At 41.4% G+C, this 22582-nt stretch overlaps 2 protein-coding genes and 1 non-coding gene across 6 annotated transcripts in view; 2 read left to right on the forward strand and 1 right to left on the reverse strand.

Annotated features, from left to right (window-relative positions):
- RABEP1 (rabaptin, RAB GTPase binding effector protein 1) overlaps positions 1-19728 on the forward strand; it is a 105271-nt gene extending 85543 nt beyond the window's left edge. For both annotated transcript variants that reach the window (XM_059046695.2, XM_067021215.1), the window contains 7 exons: positions 2930-3028; positions 7047-7187; positions 12013-12202; positions 12805-12860; positions 15047-15145; positions 16125-16241; positions 17011-19728. In XM_059046695.2, coding sequence (XP_058902678.1) covers positions 2930-3028; positions 7047-7187; positions 12013-12202; positions 12805-12860; positions 15047-15145; positions 16125-16241; positions 17011-17112 — 804 coding nt within the window. In that variant the 3' untranslated portion in view covers positions 17113-19728. The remainder of the gene's footprint in view (positions 1-2929; positions 3029-7046; positions 7188-12012; positions 12203-12804; positions 12861-15046; positions 15146-16124; positions 16242-17010) is intronic.
- On the forward strand, positions 8822-8894 carry TRNAV-UAC (transfer RNA valine (anticodon UAC)). Its single transcript has one exon. It is a non-coding gene; the product is annotated as a tRNA-Val (tRNA).
- Positions 19729-19958: 230 nt separating the features above from the next.
- NUP88 (nucleoporin 88) overlaps positions 19959-22582 on the reverse strand; it is a 38566-nt gene continuing 35942 nt past the window's right edge. For all 3 annotated transcript variants that reach the window (XM_067021216.1, XM_059046703.2, XM_059046701.2), the window contains 7 exons: positions 22114-22272; positions 21705-21830; positions 21530-21595; positions 21316-21396; positions 20929-21055; positions 20651-20769; positions 19959-20205 (listed from right to left, as the gene is read on the reverse strand). In XM_067021216.1, the coding sequence (XP_066877317.1) occupies positions 20142-20205; positions 20651-20769; positions 20929-21055; positions 21316-21396; positions 21530-21595; positions 21705-21830; positions 22114-22272 (742 nt within the window). In that variant the 3' untranslated portion in view covers positions 19959-20141. The remainder of the gene's footprint in view (positions 20206-20650; positions 20770-20928; positions 21056-21315; positions 21397-21529; positions 21596-21704; positions 21831-22113; positions 22273-22582) is intronic.

Genomic DNA, 22582 nt, shown 5'->3' on the forward strand with positions numbered 1-22582 from the left:
TCGTTTTGGCTTTTGTTATTAACAGTTTTACTGTGCTGTATACCTAGGTGTGTCTTTCTTCATATTTCTGCTGTTTGGAGTTCACAGGGTTTCTTGGATCTCTGAGTTAATGTCTTACATCGTGATTGGAATATTCTCAGCCATATGTCTCTTTAAAAATTTGGTTTTTTTTTTTTTTTTTTTTTTTGAGTATAACTGTTTTACAATAGTGTGTTAGTTTTTCCTTTACAACAAAGTGAATCAGTTATACATATACATATGTTCCCATATCTTTACCCTCTTGCATCACCCTCCTAAAAATTTGTTTTTATTGAGATAAATATAAAGTGCATAAATCTCAAGTGTACAGTTTGGTGAATTTTAACGTGTGAAAAATTTTACTAGGGTAATAAATCGTCATCTGCATCAAGATACTGAACATTTCTAATACGCTCATGTTCTTTACTAATAAGTAAATACCCCACCTGCCTATTCTTAGAAGTAGCCAGTATTCTAACTTTTAACACTATGTTTTAGAATTGCTTGTTGTTGGACTTCATATAAATGGAATCATATAGTATGTAGCCTTTTTCATCTGGTCTGTTGGGTTATTATGTCTGTGAGACTTATCCATATTGTTCTGTGTCTCAGTAGTTAGATTTTAATGCTATGTATATTCTTTAACATGAGTATACCATAATTCATTTATCCATTCTACAGTTGAGAGAGATTTGGATTGTTTCTGGTTTTTGGCTATTGTGAATGAATACATTTTTAAACATTCTTGTACATGTCTTTTAGTGGACATGTGGACTTATTTCTCTCGAGTATACATAGTAGTGAAATTATGAAATTTTTGAGTTTTTGCACAGGCATATTTTTAGCTCTACCAGCTATTTCCATTGGCTGTTACTTCTTCAAATATTTGTATATGTTAGATGTTCGCATTGCGTCTACATGGCTTCTTTAATCTCTCTTCTGTATTTCCCATCATTTTTGTCTTTATTATCTTCATATCACTAATTTTCTCTTCAAATAGGTCTAATCTGTTTAACTCAGACATTGTATTTTTAATTTGGATAATTGTTTTTTTAGTTTATTTGCATTTGGTTATTTTTCATCATTTCCATTTCTCTGGTGGTTCTAAATTTCTGAACAGATCAAATACAGTTTGTTGTTTTTTTGTTTGTTTGTTTGTTTTGGTGGTACACGGGCCTCTCACTGTTATGGCCTCTCCCGTTGCGGAGCACAGGCTCCGGACGTGCAGGCTCAGTGGCCACGGCTCATGGGCCCAGCCGCTCCGCGGCATGTGAGATCTTCCCGGAGCGGGGCACGAACCCGTGTCCCCTGCATCGGCAGGAGGACTCTCAACCACTGTGCCACCAGGGAAGCCCCCAAATACAGTTATTTTAAAGTCTGTTTCTAATAACATATCTGGATTCATTGTAGATCTGTTTTTGTTATCTGTTTTGTTTTTTATCATTTCCTTTTGTTTTTTATCATAGTCTTTTATTTATTTTTAATTAATTTTTGGCTGTGTTGGGTCTTCCTTGCTGTGCGCGGTCTTTCTCTACTTGTGGTGAGCAGGGGCTACTCTTCGTTGTGGTGCGCAGGCTTCTCATTGTGGTGGCTTCTTGTTGCGGAGCACGGGCTTCTGTAGTTGTGGCTTGCAGGCTCTAGAGGGCACGCTCAGTAATTGTGGCACATGGACTTAGTTGCTTCGCGGCATGTGGGATCTTCCCGGACCAGGGCTCAAACCTGTGTCCCCTGCATTGGCAGGCAGATTCTTAAACACTGCGCCACCAGGGAAGTCCCTATCATAGTCTTTCCTTGTGCATTCTTAACTTAAGTACTAGACATTATATGTGAAAATTGTTGAAATAAAGCCATATTTCTTATGAGAGGCAGGCAACTAGTTGTACTAACAATCCTGGATCACCTTAATTCATTTATGGGAATTGAGATTATATGAAGTTGTGAAGGTTGGATTATTTTAAATTCTTCCCTTACTATAGGGTGTGTCCCTTTGGAGACCCAATCCAAAGTGCAGGGTGTTTACCAGGGATCCCTTTGTGTATTGGGTATTGGACTCTTAACTTTTGCCACCCTGTGCTGGGGCTTTCAGACGCTCTGCTCAGCTTCTCAGTGCTGCATCTGTTTCTTTTGGAGTTGGCACATGCTTCTGGAGAATAGCTGTTCCAGATGCTGCACCCAGTTTTCCATGTGTCTTCATTCTGGTCCTTGGCTCTGTGATTCTTTTTTGCCTTGTTCTCCCATGCCTTCATGTAGGTGTCTTTCATATTTTTGTCTGGTTTTCTTAATTAGCAGGAAGGTTGGTTCATATTACTTATTCTGCCACTACTGGAAACAAAATTCTGACAATAATCAGTTTTTAAATGTCTAAACAAATTTATTTTGATTTATTTTATAACTCTTATGTATGAGTCATCAACGTTCACATAAACCCCTTGTCAGGAACACTAAATTCAAGGGAGTTCATCATGTGTCTTTTGCTCTTAAGTAAACCACCTTAGAATACTGCAGCTAGTTCAGAGAAGATTCATTTATCCTTTAAACTGTTTGGGGTTTTTTTGTGGACAGAGTTTCAAAATTTTTATTGATTTTTAATTAGCTCCTTTAAGAATAATATTTATAACTGGGTCACGTGGATTAATATCTATGTCTAGAGACGCATATAATGCTGTTGTTCACGTATGGCAGCGTATGACCCTTGGGGACTTTTGGTACTGCCTTGTGTCATCTGAAAGGCTGAGGCTTTGTACACGGTAGATGCACACATATCTGTTGAATGATGGATGAGTGGGGTTTAATGAACTAATAAAAAAATCAGTTCTGGACATTAAATAAGCAGGAGATGGAAGAGTTAGTTTCAGAATAACCAGATTCCTAACAAAATTTTCTGTGTATGAATTTTTTTTTTTCTTTCAAGATCTCTGCACTTGTCCTAAGAGCCCAAGCATCTGAGATCTTACTTGAAGAGTTACAACAGGGGTTTTCCCAGGCAAAGAGGGATGTTCAGGAACAGATGGTAAGTTAACATTTAAATAAACATTAACTATGTTAAATATATTCTATCTTGAAATAATCTTTGATGTGACTTTATCTTCCTGGCCAAAGTGGTTACCATTACGTTCTCCAGAGCCTGTAGAACGTTAGTAATGGACAAGATTATGTAAAGACATTATTCTTTTTTTAAACCTACCTCTTGACCAAAAAAATTATCACCTTTAACTTCATTTATTTTTCTTTGATTTGAGAAACCTAAACAAAATAAACTATGGACCAGCATTTAATTTTTAGTTCTAAATACAAGCTAAAAGTTGAAATCTCTCAAAGCCCTAGGAGGTACAGCTTTTGAGCAGTCACTGTGCTTTTCCTGGACAGCTAATTTATTTAAAACAACCTCAGTAATTTCATAGGATTTACGATAAAACATGCACCATAACTGCTGTGGCGCTGGAAAACTTCCAGAACGCTGTCAATTTTGAGAGGAATAGGAACAGAGAGCTTCTTAAAGAAGAGCTGCCTTGAACCTCTGCAGAATTGTTCTCCAGTTTTGGGCCTCTTCCTCACCAGTCAGGCTCCACTTGCCTTGCTCTTCCTTTTTCTCAAAGTTGGAACCCTGCATCTGATGGCCCTTCATAAACTATAGCAGAGTTGGTCCTGCTGGGGTGATCCTACAGAGCTGCCTCTTGTCCAGCTCTTGCAGGATTGACAGAAAAACAAACTCCAAGTTGTATGGTAATGGTTTGTTTTCGATTGGCATTGGGTCAGTATCTGAATGGCCTTTGAGCTGATCCCTAAATACTAGCCCTGGTGTATTGAGAAACATCTCACTCTAATCAATGACCAGAGAGAGTTTCATATCTTTTCATTAATTAGAGAATATGAAATAATAATTGTTGATCTCAAGGGCACTGTTAAATGCTGACAAAGTTTCATAGTGTTTAGCCTCCTTACACTCCCCTGTCCCCTCTCATCTTTTAAAACTCATCTGCTTTTGCAAACATTTTTCAAGTTGATTCCACTTAAAATGAATATATTGCAGGTGGCATTGAAGAATTGTTGAAATTAAGGTTGAGGTCTTGTGAACTTTAATATCTTACCATTTTCTTGAAATTACCTTTAAATGTTCTTACACTGAGAAAGATAAACCCAATTTCTTATGCCCCTTCAAAGAAGAGTAGCTATGGTAGTGGCTGGGATCTTAATATTTCCCCTGAATTTTGAAAATTTTCAAACTTAGAGTTGTTTATGGAGTGAACATTCATAAAATCTTCACTCAGGTTTACCAGTTAATATTTTGCCACATTTTTACTGCTTGCAATTGTTTCTCAGTCTCTCACTTTCATATATATGTATATTATATTACATATGTATTTGTTTCTTTTTCTGAGCCATTTGGAAATAAGTTGTAGACATCATGACACTCCTCAATATTTCAGTATGTATCTCCTAAGAACAAAGAAGTTTTTCTGCATAATCACAATACTCTTATTATATGCTTAAAATGTAACCATTGTCCCTAAAAGTCCTTGATTTTTTTTTTTTTTTTTTTTTTTTTTTTTTTTTTTTTTTTTTTTTTTTGTGGTACACGGGCCTCTCACTGTTGTGGCCTCTCCCGTTGCGGAGCACAGGCTCCGGACGCACAGGCTCAGCGGCCATGGCTCACGGGCCCAGCCGCTCCGCGGCATGTGGGATCTTCCTGGACCGGGGCACGAACCCACGTCCCCTGCATCGGCAGGCGGACTCTCAACCACTGCGCCACCAGGGAAGCCCTCCTTGATTGTTTTTTAGTGGTGGTTTTACTTTTTGATCATGTCACTTTAGTCTCCTTTAATCTAGAACAGTCACCCACTTTTTGTTTTTGGCTTTTATGAAATTAACATTTTTGCAGAGTCTAGACCATTTGCCTTGTAGAATGCATTTGTCTGATTATTTTCACATGGTTCAAGTTAGACATTTTGGCAAGAATACCACATGGATGGGCTTCCCTGGTAGCGCAGTGGTTGAGAATCCGCCTGCCGATGCAGGAAACACGGGTTCGTGCCCTGGTCCGGGAAGATCCCACATGCCGCGGAGCAACCAAGCCCGTGAGCCATGGCCGCTGGGCCTGCGCGTCCGGAGCCTGTGCTCCGCAACGGGAGAGGCCACAACAGTGAGAGGCCCGCATACCGCAAAAAAAAAAAAAAAAAAAAAAAAAAAAAAAGAATACCACATGGATGGAATGATTCAATGGAAAGTTCATAATAAGAGGCATGTTATGATGGGTGGTTCCATTGTTGGTGATGTTAAGTTTGATCACTTGCTTAAGGTGATCACAGCCGTTTTAGAATGACTACATTAATATTACTACCAACAGCAAACTTACTAAGTGAAGTTCAGCATTGCTTTGTTGGCCCTCCATATCCACAGTTTCCACATCTGTGGATACAGAGGGCTGACTGGAAGTGACTTGAGCATCTCAAGTTTTTGTATGGGAGTGTAACTTGGAGCCAGTCCTCTGCGGATACCAAGAGACACCTGTAGTTCTTTTTACCCTTAGAATATTGTGCCAGGTAAAGGTTTACAGTCTGGGTGCTGTGTTCAAAAATTACTTGAAATGATTTTTCTCTCTGTGGTTGTGTTATCAATTTGATACAAACAGAAACAAATGGAGCTATGTATTACATTTTTGGATTTTCTTCTTTTTTGATTGACTTTTTTGTTTTTTGAACATGCAACATGGTTCATAAGTCAGAACTATAAAAGTATATAAACACTCAGAAGTTTCACTTCCATTCCCTGTCCCTTTCACCCTGTTCCCACCAACTCCTATACAGGATCATTAAATTTATTTTTGGTTTGTCCTTGTTATTCTCTTTACAAAAATAAACAAATATAAACGTATTCTTCTTTCCCTTCTTTTATATCCAAACGTAGTGGGATGCTAATATTTTGTTGTAAATGGGTTGAAAGTGAGCATAAAGCAACAATTGATTCTGGTCTGAAATAAATAAGAGCCAGTAGAATTAACCAGAACTTGTACATGACCTTGCCTGCCTACCAGCAGTCTATTTGTCCTTCAGGATGCAGCAGTCACCTTTTGTGGGAAATGTTTTTGAACCCTCTCCACTAACTAGGTACCCTTTGTCCTTTTATCGCTGCTGTACCCATTGTCTGTTACAGCACTCGAGTATGGTTGGGTAATTTTTGGTTTACTTATCTTTTCCTCCACTGTACCATGTGCTTCTCTAGGGCAAAGTCTATCTTTTATCCCTGTATTCTCCATGGGCAGCAAATCGCCTAGTGTAGAGTAGTAGCTGCTGAACAAATGTTGGATGTGGAGTAATCTACACTTATATATATGTTCAATGGTTAGTAGTAAAATTTAGCAGAAATACTTTTGAAGAATTTTATCTTATACTCAAATTAGCTGGACTTTTATATTGATATAAATTCATATGAAATACCTAAAATTGCTGTATACATCAGCAAGTGAAAGAAGTAGGAACATGTTCCATTTTAAGAATGAGCTGCTCAAATGTCCTGCATTTCCTAAGCATAAAGCCTCTTGATGGCATCTAATATTTGGGGTCCTTGGGCCATTCACAGTGATCCTGAGCTTGAACATATGTATATGTAATGAAAGATGAAGATACTGCTTTTTGTTTATCCCTGCCTCCTGTGGAACGCATGCTGTGAGGAAATAGGAGAGGAGTTGTCTTGGAGTACACACTTTTTTTGATATAAGTCTTGATTACGTCCATCTCTTCCATTGAGCTAGAGATGCTGGTCCTAGGGACATGGGAGAAGAAATTCATTACTTTTAAGCTGTTGGTAGAAACAGTGGAGAATAAGTTCAGATACTTGCTTCATTTCCTGTCCCCTTGAATGTATGTAAGGGCTGTAAATCAATCGATCTCTGAGCTGCTTTTTTAAAGTCTTACAGAGCTTTATCATGTACCATCCATCCTCAGCCCTTATTTCATTTGGCCTTTGTGGTGCAGTTATCAGCAGATAGGATTTACGTTTCTGGCTGTGATTAGTATCTGTTTCTGTTTTAGGCAGTGCTGATGCAGTCACGGGAACAGGTTTCAGAAGAGCTGGTGAGGTTACAGAAAGATAATGACAGTCTTCAGGGAAAGCATAGCTTCCATGTGTCATTACAACAAGCAGAAGACTTCATTCTCCCAGACACTATAGAGGTAACTTATTTTCTATAAGATCAAAAATGTAAACAAGTACATTTTCTGAAATGGCTACAAATTCTTTTTTAAAAAGTCTACAAATAACAGATGCTGGAGAGGGTGTGGAGAAAAGGGAACCCTCCTACATTGTTGTTGGGAATGTAAGTTGGTGCAGCCACTATGGAAAACAATATGGAGGTTCCTCAGAAAACTAAAATTAGAGTTGCCTTATGATCCGGCAGTCCCACTCCTGGGCATATATCCAGACAAAACTATAATTCAAAAAGATACATGCACCCCTATGTTCATATCAGCACTATTCACAATAGCCAAGACATGGAAACAACCCAAATGTCCCTCAGCAGATGATTGGGGGCTTCTCTGGTGGCGCAGTGGTTAAGAATCTGCCTGCCAATGCAGGGAACGTGGGTTCAATCCCTGGCCTGGGAAAACCTGCATGCCGTGGACCACCTAAGCCCATGTGCTACAACTACTGAGCCTGCGCTCTAGAGCCTGCGTGCCACAACTACTGAAGCCTGTGCACCACAACTACTGAAGCCCACACGCTCTAGGACCCACGTGCCACAACTACTGAGCCTGTGTGCTGCAACTACTGAAGCCCGTGTGCCTAAAGCCCGTGCTCCACAACAAGAGAAGCCACCCTAATGAGAAGACCATGCACCACAACGAGGAGTAGCCCCTACTCACCACAACTAGAGAAAACCCGTGTGCAGCAATGAAGACCCAACGCAGCCAAAAAAAAAATGAATGGATAAAGAAGATGTGGTACATAATATACAATGGAATACTACGCCATAAAAAAGAACAAAATAATGCCATTTGCAGCAACATGGATGCAACTAGAGATTATCATACTCAGTGAAGTTAAGTCAGAAAGAGAAATTCCATATGATATCACTTACATATGGAATCTAAATTTGACACAGATTTATGAAACAGATTCACAGACATAGGGAACAGAATTGTGGTTGCCAAGGGGGAGGGAGGGTGGCGGAGGGATGGACTGGGAGTTTGGGGTTAGTAGATGCAAACTATTACATATAGAATGGATAAACAAGGATCTACTGTATAGCATAGGGAACTATATTCAATATCTTGAGATTAACCATAATGGAAAAGAATGTATGTTTATGTATGTATGACTGAGTCACTTTGCTGTACAGCATATATAAATACAATATTGTAAATCAGCTATACTGCAATTTGAGTGAAGTAAGTCAGAAGGAGAAAAACATGCTGTATGGTAACGCATATATATGGAATCCAAAAAAATGGTACTGATGAACCTAGTGGCAGGGCAGGAATAAAGATACAGATGTAGAGAACGGACTTGGGACACGGTGGGAAGGGGAAGCTGGGACGAAGTGAGAGATTAGCACTGACATATATACACTACCACATGTACAGTGGATGGCTAGTGGGAAGCAGCCGCATAGCACAGGGAGATCAGCTCGGTGCTCTGTGACCACCTAGAGGGGTGGGATAGGGAGGGTGGGAGGGAGTCGCAAGAGGGAGGAGATATGGGGATATATGCATACGTATAGCTGATTCACTTTGTTGTACAGCAGAAACTAACACAACGTTGTAAAGCAATTATACTCCAATAAAGGTGAAGGGGAAAAAAAAAGGATTCCCTGGCGGTCCAGTGGTTAGGACTCTGTACTTACACTGCTGAGGGCTCAGGTTCAATCCCTGGTCAGGGAACTAAGACCCCTGCAAGCCGTGAGACGTGGCAAAGAAACAAATAAATACATACATACATACAGGCTTTATTGGGATGTAATTCACATACCAAGTAATTCAGCCATTTAAAGTGTACAGTTCAATGGTTTTTAATATATTCTTAGATGTGTAGCCCTCACCACAGTATTTTCATCACCTCAAAGAGAAACCCCTTACCTTTTATTCAGCCCTTCCTCCCCAAGGCTTAAGCAACTACTAATCTTTCTGTGTATAGGTTGTCCTGTCTTTCTTTCCTATGAATGGAAAGTGTATGCACTTTGTGGTCGTTTGTGTCTGGCTTCTTTCACATATCTTAGTGTTTTCAATGTTCATCCATGTCATACCATGTATAAGTACTTCATTGCTTTTTATGACCAAATAATACTCCACTGTATGGATGGATATTTTGTTTATCCATTTGTCTCTTGATAGATATTTGGGTTGTTTCCACTTTGGACTATGAATAATGTTGCTATAAACATTCATGTATAGGTTTTGGTGTGGACCTGTGTTTTCATTTCTCTTGGGTAGAAACCTAGGAGTGGACTTGCTGGGTCACATGAGAACCGTGTTTTATCATTTGAGGATTTCTCCACATCCTCACTAACACACATCATTATCCCACATTGTGATTATAGCTATCCTGGAGGGTGTGAAATGGTATCTTATTGTGGTTTTGATTTGCAGTTCCCTAATGGTTAATGATATTGAGCATCTTTTCATGTGTTTATTGGCCATTTTTATATCTTCCTTGGAGAAATGTCTATTCAGAACCCTTGCTTACTCTTAAATTGGGTTATTTACTCTTTATTTCTTTGAGTTATAAGAGTTCTTTATATATTCTAGATACAAGTCCCTTATCAGGTAGATGATTTACAGATATTTTCTCCCGTTCTGTGGATTGTCTTTTTCATTTTCTTGATGGTGTCCTTTGAAGCACAAAAGTTTTAATTTTGATAAAGTCCAGTTTATGTTTTTCTTCTGTTGCTCATGCTTTCAGTGTCGTATCTAGGAATCCTTTGCCAAATCGAAGGTCTGTATTATTCTTGCAGGACCAGATTGAGTGCACCAGAAATTAAATATTTGAAGGGGGTCCACCATGCTGGCTCCTTGTGATATTTGTTTTTCTATGTAGCACTTAGGGCATAGCACACTCAGCCTCCTTCTGTCTACCAATAATTTTTATGGCATTTGCTCACTTCCATTCTTTTGTGGTTGGGAGAATCAGGGCTGCAAAACCAGAATTTTCCTGAGACATTCATAAGTATCTCCTTAACTTTTTCCAGAGTTTATATTCATACGTTTTATTTTTTTATTTTTATAAATTTATTTATCTTTGGCCGCATTGGGTCTTTGTTGCTGTGCGCGGGCTTTCTCTAGTTGCGGCGAGTGGGGGCTACTCCTCGTTGCGGTGCACAGGTTTCTCATTGTGGTGGCTTCTCTTGTGGAGCACAGGCTCTAGGCACACGGGCTTCAGTAGTTGTGGCACGTGAGCTCAGTAGTTGTGGCTTGCGGGCTCTAGGGCTCTCAGGCTCAGTAGTTGTGGCTCACGAGCTTAGTTGCTCCACGGCATGTGGGATCTTCCCGGACCAGGGCTCGAACCTGTGTCCCCTGCATTGGCAGGCGGATTCTTAACCACTGCGCCACCAGGGAAGTCCCTCATACATTTTAAAACCTTTCAACATCATGAAAAATATCATCTTAGGCTAAACCCAAGTAAACGCTACAAACAGTATAGGCGAAGATGAGATTTCATAGAGCAACTCTTAAAACGAAGTAGAAAAAATATTTCCTGTAAGATCCTTCTTTTTTTTTTTTTTTTTTTTTTTTAAGAAATTTATAATTGTTAAAGTTTTAAAAGTCAGACATTACAGAGATGTATAGTTTTGTAAGTTAACAGTTTTTCCTAATCCTACCCTGAAGATTCAACCCCTACTATTTGGACCTCGTTCTTTTTTCCCATATAGATTTTAACATGACTCTTAGTTTTTGTTTTTATTTGCTCATTTACACAGGCTCCGTTGGCCTGCCCTGCCATTAGCTCCTTGCTCTCCGTCTCCTTTCCCTGCCCTCCCCCAGCTTGTGGTCTCAGCTCAGGTTACTGACACTCTGGAGAGCTCTCTCTCCTTTCTGAACTGGTTGGTGAATGATCTCATCAAGGAGAAAGTGTCGGGGACCTGTCAATTTTTGCTGTCAGCATACCGCTTCCCACCTCTGTTAAACTTTTCACTTGGCAGGAAAGGTTCCTCTCTTCCATGTTCTATAAGGACTTTTTGTACCTAGATTTAAAAAAAATTCCAAGAATCCTTGAAGGTTATAACCAGTCTAGCCTGTAAACCTTGATTTTGTAATAAACCTTATGAAATTTTTCTTGATACAGTTTTTCAAGAAAAACTGCCTTTCCCCCCCCCTGCTGTTCTTTAATTTATATATACATTTGGTAGTTATCTAAGAATCCCTGTTTTTACTTTAGAGTTGCTTTAGGATATAATTGGGAGGATTTTTGGGGGGGGTGGAGGAGGATTTTTAAAAGAAGACAACTACAATTTAGGGAAAAAATAAAATAAGATTTAAACTGAATTTATTACAGAAAAACAGCTGATCACCTTAGAAAGCCTCTCTTTGCCATACCTGCCTCTGGCCTAACAGTACTTTGCTTTTGTGGTAGGTGTTCAACAAGTGTTTGTTTGAATGAATAAATGAATAAGTACATTTTGTCCTCTTGGAGTTCCTACTTGCTTCTGAGTTTCAGTCCCTTCAAATTTAAGCAGGTAATAGTGGAAGTATCTAAGCTATTCATAGTGAATCTCACATTGTAAGTCACTTCAAATTTTAATTTTTCCATTTATGAAAGTTTTGAGGGAAAAATATGTAATTCACAATACACATTTTTTGGTTAGCAATGTTATTTCTTTAACATACTGAATAATAACGTGGCATAACACCTGCCCCTTGAAGCCAAGAGTGGGTTGGAGTTCAAAGTCCTAAATTTTGAACCGTCTAAAACATCTGAAATTCTGGTTGCAGAAAATCTTTAGCTTTTTTTGTTTATTTTCTTTCACCCTTATAAACCCAGTATCCATTTGTTTCTTGAATCTAGGCGCTCCGGGAGTTGGTATTGAAATACCGTGAGAACATCGTTAATGCGCGGACAGCGGCGGATCACGCGGAGGAGAAGCTGAAGGCTGAGATACTTTTCCTGAGAGAGCAGATTCAGGCAGAGCAATGCTTAAAAGAAAACCTCGAAGAAACGCTGCAGCTAGAAATAGAAAACTGCAAGGAAGAAATAGGTGAAGATAAAAGTGATCTAGTGTAGAATTGAAGGCACTAAGTAAAACTTTTTCTCTGGTTATAACAGTCTTAGAATGTAGAAAACAAAAAAGTATAGGAAAGAACTAAGTAAGGACTCAGTCCCTTTTTCCGGATGTTGATATATCCGGTGATTAGGAGTTAAAAAAAAACAACCCAAAAAACTCATCTTTTTAGGGGCTCTGGCGGCCTCTCTGGCAATTACTAATAGATGGGGAATATGAGTAGATGGGTGGCATTTCTTGCAGAACTCAGAAGTGTTAACAGACTCCTGCTGGGATCAGCTCCCCCCCCCCCCCCGCCCCAGTTAGGTGTAGGTATTTGATGCAGACACAGTTTATGACGTGGTGGTCTCGTGTGGACTCTCACTGTTCCCGAGCTTGGTCGTGATGCCGAGTGGTCGGGGATAATTTCGAGAAAGGTCTGTTGGCCCCTCACCCCCATCCTGCCTGCTGTGTTCGGCACAGCGTTTGACTTTCATTGCATGAGATTGAGCTTATGGGGGAAAGGCGTGTTTTAAGAAAAAATGTAAATGCAAACTAATGAATCCATGCTAACATGTCTCCTCCTTTTTTCCTCCTAGCTTCCATTTCTAGCCTAAAAGCTGAATTAGAAAGAATAAAAGTAGAAAAAGGACAGGTGAGTTTCATGAGTTTCAGATTGATTCTGTCAGCAGCCAGTATTTATTTATTGAATCCTAGACTCAAGGAATAAAATATAGTTAGGACACAGTCCCTGCCTTCAAGCAACTCCTGGGAAAAATACAGTGGAATATGGGTGTGATGATGGTAGAGACCATATAATGAGAGGCTGCTCTCTGTTGACTGGAGGAGATACAGGGAAGACTAAGACGTGACTTAGCCTGGAGCTTCCACTGTGGTGGCAGGTCGGGCAAGGTGTGGTCTTGACATGATAGATACTTAAAGCTACAAAATACTTAAAGCTACAAAATCTTTTACAAACAGGAGGTGATGTTTTCTAGCTGGCTTAGAGTCTCCTCTCAGACACCATAAACACCTTTTGGTAGATGACCCCATTCAGCTTACTGGCCTCGTCATTCATTGACTCCATGACCTCTGCTGCGGTGCTGCCCTGCCTTGCCACGCTCCGGCCTGCACCTTGCCCCACTTTGGACCTCTCACTCCAGGCTCATGCCCCTGACCCCTGTCTACCATCTTGCCAGCCCTTAATCCCATAGGCTCATCTGAGTACCTCCTTCAGACCTTCAGTTCCTTAAACTTTTCCTTTTCTGCTGGATTTAGCAACTTCTTCATGGCTTTGCTTTCTTTCCTTCTAAGCTGCATCTGACATGGCTTGCCTCTTCAGCTGGTCTCCCACTAACGCCTGCAAGCCCCCCGATTCCTTGTTCTTGTGCTACCCTCGCTTGATACCGCCTAACCCTGGATGGATCCTGGTGTCCACCTTCGGTGCCTCTGCCCCCAGCTGCTGCCTCCGCTGGGATGGGGGGCACTGCGTGGCCCCGCTGCCAGGCGCTGCTCAGCAGCCTTTCATTTGCTCTTAGTTGCTGCTTCCCATCCCTCGCAGTGGATGTTGCGGTCGCCGCCCAGCTCACCTGCCTGTGACGGCACGGGGCGGCCTTGTGCCCCCGCCGCGAGCAGGGCCCGCCTTCAGCTCCTCGCTCCTCAGTCGCGGGCTCTCGTGTTTTGCTTCCCAGGCTTCTCTTTCTTGCTTCTTCAGAGGAAAGGGTGACCTGTTTGTGACTAGTCTTCGGTCACTGCACATGTGCTTTGACTGGGTCCCTCACGTCTTTTCCTGGCATCCTCTCCATCTTCCCCTTCCAGTGTGGGCCTTGAACTTCTACCTCTTTGTCTTTTCCATTATGCATAACCAGTCTCAGAGGTCTCCTGGTAAGAGGGGAGAAGTTTCTCTTTGTATTGTACTTCTTTCTCCAGCTACCAGGCCTCCTCCTTCCTTTTATACCCAGAGTTCTTGAAAGAGTCATGTCCACTGCCTGACCTCCCAGTCACTCCTCAGCCCACTACAATCAGGCTTTGGCTCCCACTGTGCTATCAGGTTACACTGGCAAAAGTCGCCAGTGTTCCAACGTGTCCCGTCTTTCCCACCGCCTCTGCCACTGTGTGGGTTGACTTCAGTGCTCGCCCGGCTCATTGTGACACAGCCTGACTCCTTTTCCTGCTTCCCAAACGCGTCCCCTTCAAACTGCATTTTCATATTGAAACCAAGGTGATTATAAACTTGACTGTGAGCCAGTCTGGTTTAGAACCCTTCAGTAGTTCCCTTTATCTATATACCTTAGCCCAGCTGGGATCTCCTGCCTCACCACTGCCTCTCCGGCCTCAGCCTCCAGGGCCGCAGAACTCGGTGCTGTAACGTAGCAAGAGCTCACCTCAGTTCTTTAACTCATTTTTTTATATGTCAACTCCCTCTTTTTGGAGTATCTCCCTCCACCTTCTCCCCCTTACCACCCTTTAAGGGTCAGATGTCACCTCTTCAAGGAAAAGCCCTTCCCAACTTTTCGGGCAGAGTTAAGTGCTTGTTCATCCATGTTCACATATGGCGTCGTTAACTTACATGTCTGTCTCTCCTGATGTTTCCATCCCCAGGCTTTAGAACATAGGAGGTGCCTAATAAACGTTTAATAAGAGAAAGAGTAGGTCTTGACGAATCAATAGAAGATCCTCAGATATCAAAGGGTAAGAGCATTTCCAAGCATAGCCAGTATCCAGGGCCTAGGAGGATGCGAGCTTGGGTGCATTTCTCCAGGCTGCAGGCTCCTCCAGGCAAGTGTGCTGTGACCTACAGGGAGTTTCCGTGTTTCAGCTTTTCCCTTTTAAATTTCACAGTTGGAGTCCACATTAAGAGAGAAGTCTCAACAGCTTGAGAGCCTTCAGGAGATGAAGATCACTTTGGAAGAACAGTTAAAGAAAGAAACTGCTGCTAAGGTGACATTTTTGTTGGTAGTTTCATAAAAAAGCAGCGTGAAGAATGTAGAATCACATCTTCGCTGTTTTAAAAAAAAAAAAAAAAACCTTGCTGCTTTGAAATAGCGCCGCCTTCTGAAAGTTGGCAAGACCTCCGCTTGCAGAGAGACAATGGCAGGACTTTTCTCTTTAGAGTTGGGTCAGATGTGCACTGCCAGCTCTGGAGGTCTGGGTCACAGGCTTAACTGGCTTTTTAGGCGTTGAGCTAAAGGCCATGAAGCAAACCTGGCACTGCCATAGCCAGAAGCACTGCTTTGGAAGTGCCATTCCATTTGATTGAGTTATGAAATATTGCACTGAACCGTATTTGCTGCCTAAATTCTGACTAGTCCTGTTAGAATAAAAGTGCATGGGGCTAACTGTGGGGGAAGTTTGGTTTTGGTGGGCTGCGATCTAACCTTTAAGTGTAAAAATGTTGTGTATGTGTTATTTAATAGTCCTCTGTTTTTAGAAAGGCTCCTGCACAGGGGGTCCTGCTGAAGGGTTTCCCTGTAAGGACGACTGGGATAGCTGGGGCTGCCTAAGGCACATTCATTGAGAATTTTCCCGGCAGATGCTCGACTGTCGTGGTTGTCAGAGGAAATCCCGAAAGATCCTGTCCTGTTGCTGTGACAGCTGCTGATCTTACGGCAGCTGCTTTTTGGTGATGAATCATTGTCACCAGGCTGCTGGGGGTGAGGGGTGGAGCGCAGCACTTTCGTTCATTTTTAATTTGGCTCTCCTACTCAGTTCATTTTAGGACCAAGAACAAGTACCTTAGGCAATGTGCACCCTCGTCCTGTAAAAACAGAGACAGAGGGAGACTAACAGGACATAGGAATAGGACGGGCACCCACCTTTCCTCTCGAGTAGCAGGAAATGACAAGTGCCTAGATTTCCTGAGTGATTTGACCTATGGCTCTCCAGCATTAATCCTCATTCAAAACTTGTATTTTTTTAGGTTACTGTTGAACAACTAATGTTTGAAGAGAAGAACAAAGCTCAGAGGTTGCAGACAGAACTAGATGTCAGTGAACAAGTCCAGAGAGATTTTGTAAAGCTTTCTCAGACCCTTCAGGTGAGGCATTTGGGGAACCCCTAGACAGAACGCTGAGGAGGCACTTTTGGGCTTCTTGGTACCCAGGAGAATTTGCTAATCCCCGACTGGCCCGACAGCAGCTAGAGGATTAGAAATTATGGCTGCCCCTGCCCCAGCTCCAAATGCCGGCCTGGTCATTTAAGCTGGAAACCTGGTTTATCCCTCAGACTTGTCCCCCTTGCCCTTTTCCTCTTCCTTGCTGGCCCTTAAGGGTAAAACATAAGGTCCTTAGTGTAGCATGTAAGACTCTTCCCAGCCAGGCCCATTGCTATGTTTTGTCCATCTCTGCCTTACCTTTTATATTCTGTGTTCTAATTTTTAAAAACCGCTTGTGGTTTCTTGCCCACAGCATGCCATGTGTTCCCGCTGGAGGCATGGCCCCCTTGCTCCTTTCTTCCAGGGCTCTGCTTAGCTTTGTCCTCCCTGTGGAACCCTCCCTAGGTCCCCAAGCTGGAATAGTGACATTTATTATATTGTGCTAAAACTCTATATATAAGCTTGTTCTTTTCCCCCAACTGAACTGTGGGTTCTCAGAGGTCAAGGATCAGGTCTCATACATCTCCATAGTCCCAGCACCTTATACTGGGTCTGTTACACAGCAGCTTTTGGGAACTGTTCTTGCTGCCTGTTTCCTTTGAAGTGACTGGTCTCCGTTGAGTTCATCTCCATTTCAGCTCAACCAGTCAGAGGGAACCAGAAGGTCTAGGCAGGAGCCGTCTGCACTTACCTCGCTGCATTATTTCTCTAGGTGCAGTTAGAGCGGATCCGGCAAGCAGACTCCTTGGAGAGAATCCGGGCAATTCTGAACGATACCAAACTGACAGACATTAACCAGCTCCCTGAGACATGACACCCTCATGGCAGGACTCTAGCCTGCACTTTGGGTTTTTAACTCATCTTTAGAGCAACATTAATTATTATTTAACTCTTAACTGAAGAAGTCACACACAGAAAAAGGAAGACTGGAGAAATGCTTAATTCTAGTGGCGAGACTGTGCAGCACGGGAGCAGCGAACAGCCAGGGTGATTTGCAGCAAAAAAGACCTTTCAACTGGGAACGCTGGCCGGACTCCAGACCTGATTCCAGTGAGTGTGGGATCAGATTTGGTGATGGAGGAAGTGCTGTTTCCTTGCCTGCTTTAGTCAACACTTCCCTGCCCTACAGCACCGTCCCAGTAGTGTTTGAAATGGCATTTCCTGTTCATAGCTGTTGCAAGAGAGAATTTGTTTCTGTTGTCTAGAGTTCATCAGTAACAGTATTCAGCTAGCAGACAGGTGGAGAATGCCGTACGAATATTTTATATTAAAATATGAAGTTTGAGAGCAGCCCACTGGCTAGTGACTGTATTTCCTAGCTCAGTGTTTTGTTTTTTTTTTTTAACCATTTTATCTTGCATTGGAGGACCTTAAATGCTACTGAGACTTGCCTGAGAACCATAAGACGGTGGCAGACAGACAACCAATTCAATTGAATTGGAACCGAACTCATTATGAGGATTTGCAGACTTGGCTGGGGCTGTCTGTGTTGGAAGTTGAGGTTAAAGGAAAAGCACAAGAAACTGTTTGGAAGCACTTTTCCTGCTACCTGGGTAAGTTTCGTGGACTCACAGGTACCAGGGTCAAGCTGAACTGGCACCATCTCCTCTTTTGAAAACTTTTAGTTTAGTTATTGGATCAGTGGAAAAAATATTAATAAAACAAGCTGTGTCTGACAACATCTAGTATAAATTTATAAGTCTGCTGCTTATTTTATTTTCAACTCGAGTCAGTGGGCCTGAGTACAGTACTTGTTTCAAAAGTGTCAAATACAAAAATGGTGAGAACTAGGTTTGGCAGGTACCTATTTTGTATTTTTCTTTTATATTTTAGACCTGGAGTGTGATAATGCTTATGGTGAACTTGGGGAAAACCCAGTTAGTTGATCAGTTTGGAAATCTGCTTTGTCATTCTATGAGGTTAGATTCCTTTCCTGTGTGGATAAAGCTTCAATGAACAGGTTGTCTTTGCCTTATGAAATGTTGCAAGAAAGCACAGAATGCATTTATATTCACTGTTTACCTGCAGTGCTGTTAGCCAGTGGGAGACACACTGTCTAATTCATCGTACAGTTGGTCCAAAAGTAAAACTGTTGTTTTCAAATTTTTGTGATTGGTGTTGTGTAACGGCAGAGTACTTGAAGGAACCATATGGAAATTAAGTGGATTGAGTAGATTGTTTGGCTCACATAAAGCTACAACTTTAACTGTCTGTTATAAATGAAGTCATAATGGACTAGCCCTAAAGATCTTTACTTCTGTCTTCCATAGGACAGGACAAGGTAAGGCCTACATACCTCATTCCTTGGGCTATTGCTGTAGTCTTACATTCATGATTATGAATTTTGAAAGTAAACACTAATTATGGAAATAGTGCTATAGGCTTGCATGCATGAAACATTATTTTAATTGGCTTAAAGTCCCTTTGTGTAAAGTACTACTCTGTTTCCTTTAAAGGAAACATTTATCCTCATTGAGTTACAGGGAATTTTATTAATTCCCCAAATGCAATCACTTTAAATTTTATGTGTCAGACTAGTCCCTTGGATAAACTCCAAGCTAATTCGTTTCAGATTAAACTTGGCACCATAAATCAAGATGGATAATTCGTAACCTTCCTGAAGGAACTGAACTACAACTCCCAGGGAACCGCTTGGCTGAGACTGGGTACCTTACCTTGCTGATGCGGATGCTTTTCCCCGTAGGATGGTGCCGGGCCAACACAATTCACGATTAGGAAACTGTTAGCAGTCTCTACGGCGGCAGATGCAAATTGTTGGAACCCGGTTTTTTGAGAAAAATATGCTAGAAAAACCCAAACTGAGACTAGGTTTTGTTAACAGTCTCTACTTCTGGTATGAAACACTTCTTTAAACTGGGTTTTCTTTATAAATGGGAACCTGATTTAGAAGGTCGTATTTAGCCCTTCAAGACAAAAGAAAAGGTCAGCTGGGTTTCGCGAGTGTTCCTGTGCTTGTATTCAGTCTGTGTACACGTGTTCTCACGCATGTCTAACCTGATTTACCTCTTACCTGTAACCTACCTTACCTTGTGGCTTTTAATTGGCAGTCACTCAGCCATTTCTAGGCAGGTACGATATTACCTTTCAGAACTCATTGGCAGGTATAAAAATATTACCTAATGTTAAAAGACAAAATCATATACTGTCTACCAAACTATTTGTTTCTCCATTTGAGATCCTACATGTGCACCTCATACCCACTCAGTGACGTGTATTGGGACGCAGAGCACAGCCGAACTCAGCTCTGAAAGGAAATACTGCCTGTCGAGGAAGTGAGCCGGCAGTGGCCTTGCAATTGTGGATACCGAGTTCTGCCGTGAGCAGATTTCAGGTGTAACCATTTGTTAACTGTACTGAAGGCGTGTCCTTAAGAAGAACGTGTTCAAATTAAAAAAGCTGCTGTCTAGCATACTGTGTGGCCTTTTCCTTTGAGTTCTAGGGTTCTGTCCCTCTTCAGAGTCATATTTCTGGTGCTGCTACGTTAAAATGCAGCTTTTATTCTTGTTCAAGTATCAAGAAAACTCAGTAGGGCTCATGGCAGCGTGCAGCCAAAAGTCCTGGGCGCTTTTTTTCTTTTAAATCCTAGGCCCTTGCTGAATACAGTCATATACTTGAGCTTGTATATAAACCACATTCCCATTTTTAAATAAAAGCATTTATTCAGTAATTATAAAACAAGTATAAAAAGTGATGAACCACCACACCAAAGTTCATCCTTTAAAATGCCTCTTTATAAATTAGACAACACTACCTGTTCATTTTACAATGAGTTTAAGCCTTCACTTGTGTTAATTTTCAGGTGTGAATCTGTTCCTGGTGGTGTCAGAAGTTTATGTGATTTCGGATATCGTTAATTTGCTTCACCATTTCTCTTATGTGCTCACCCCTGTAAAACCATAAAGTTACTCACTTTGGGTAATACAACAAGTGAATAAACCATTAATATTGATTCGTAGGAACTTAGTAATACTGAAGTATCTTAGAAGTGCTCTGCTAGAATTAACGGCTTAAGGTTTCAGATGGCTAGTAATGGTAATTCATTTAAGGCTAGCGGCAGCTGATACAGTAGTGGAACTGCTGGAAATATTTTTGAACATATTCACTGGGGGATAATACCTTGACCACACAGCAAAATTATAAAGACAGACATCCTTTTTGACCCTCTCACTATACTCATCTATTAAGTCCTCATCTATCACCATCATACACTTCCTGTCCTGGTAATTACTTGACACACAAATGTCAAGTGGTCTTATCTGGGCAAAGAAAGGTTGATTTTGGCATTTTGCAAAGGAGAAACTACCTCGCACTAATAGCTGATTGGTACTTACTCCTCCTTCAGGATGGACTGAATGCATTTTCGCTGGTAGGCGCTGAGAGTAATGGTGGGCTTCTGAGGGCTTAGTACCTTTTCCATCTTCCGTTGCTGGTAGTCTTTCTTCATAGTAACCTTAAGTATCAAACAGAACACAGACACTTTAGCTATGGTTTGCTATACATTTTCATAGTATCTATTTTAGTCTATTCTTTTTACATTTTATAAAATTATCTTCTGTAGAAGGAACACTTTAAAAAGTACCAAAGGTAGCCGCCTTGTGTCCATTCCTACCTGTTTGATGGCATTGCCCAAATGTCGAAGTTGATCAGGTATCAGCTGTAATTCTTTCTTCATGTCTCTCTCACTGTCAGAGAGAACTGGGAGCTGAGAGTGAAAACTGTGAAGTACTCTTCTCATCCTGTAGAAGAGGTAAGCAAACGTCTCAGCTTAAGATCTCAGCTCCTTAGGAGGAACACAATCCGAACTAAAGCTCCTAATTTAGGAATCTGGTGTCTGTGAAGCAGGCCTCCACAGGGTGGGTTTGGGGAGAGCATCACTGCACTGCCTTCCGTAGAATACACCTTAGAGGGAGTAGCTAGCACCCGAGAACTTAATAACACTAGTAGAACCTGACCTGAGTAGGGAACTGAATGTTATACAATTACACAGCCCACTGACCTGATCATGATGTCTTCTTGTTTTTCCTTGGCTTCCTCATATTTGTCAGCTAAGCGCTCGGCCATTTCCCGCAGACTTTTCCTAATGGCATAAAAAGCAAGAGTCTCTAGGGGTGCACCTTGATGGTGAAGCCAACTAATATGGTTCAGTATCTCAGGGTGAGACACAGTTCCAGTCTAGCTGAACCATTTTTCTTCCTTGTCTAGGCACTTACCTCTCCTCTCGACAATAATTGAGATCTTCTAGTTGTTTCTTTTTTTGGTCACATAACAATTTGACCCTTCAAGAACAAAAAGAAATTTAATCAAAAGCCAGGTCTAGGCCATTACACAGTGTCAGCTACCAGCCAGGGACTGACTGGTATGTGAACAGAGGCCATCCTATCCTACCTCCGCTGAATCTCCTCCTTTGCCAGGTCCTGTTTAAGAATGTACTGTTCTCTGAACACCTGGGTGGCTCTGCTGATGAGCTGAAGGCATTCTTCAGGAGGAGGAGCTGTATCTTTTTCAGATGATCTTAAAAAAAAAAAAAGTTTCTGTCATTACTCTGCTTAGCTGGGTAAAACAACTGAAGACAGACTCACCTCTTTTTACACTTCCTGTTTATCTTTCTCAAATGCCTCCATATCTGTGTATTCTCTCTCTGTTCTCACTAGCTGATTAAATATGCCCTGTGTTTCTTCCAACTCCAACATAGTAAAAAGTATATGAAAAGAAATAGCTGAGGACAGGCTGAAGAGTAATTACAAAACAGAGAAGGGAGACAGTTTAAAAAACTGATATGCCCTAAATTACATACTTCAAAAATGCTGGATTTGCAACACTGCGTTGCAGAATGCTTCTAATATGTTTTTCAAAGGAATCCGGGGTTTCCGCCAGAATACGGAGGGGAGACTCTGCCACTTCAACATCCTCTCGGGTACAAAGCAGGGGAGGAGACGCTGGATGGACTGTGCTTCTGCAAAATAAAAAATAAAATTTACCATGGAGTTACTTGCTGTAAGTATAGGAAAACCAAAGTCACACTTATCCAGAATTCTGAGGATATAAGAAACTATGAAGTGTTACAAATAACTCTCAATGGCCATTTCAGAAAGCTTGAAAGATCGCAGACTTGAGCAGCATGGCCAATGACTGACTTTGCAATAATTCAAATCTGGGAGTTTGTTAATAACATTACTTTATAGACAACTTGTATTTCAGAGAGTTGGCAGAAACATGATTTGAAGCTATCTAGGTTAACTAATATTTAGAAGTTTTTTTCCCCT

The sequence above is a fragment of the Kogia breviceps genome, chromosome 19, assembly GCF_026419965.1.
Source record: "Kogia breviceps isolate mKogBre1 chromosome 19, mKogBre1 haplotype 1, whole genome shotgun sequence".
Lineage (NCBI taxonomy): Eukaryota > Metazoa > Chordata > Mammalia > Artiodactyla > Physeteridae > Kogia > Kogia breviceps.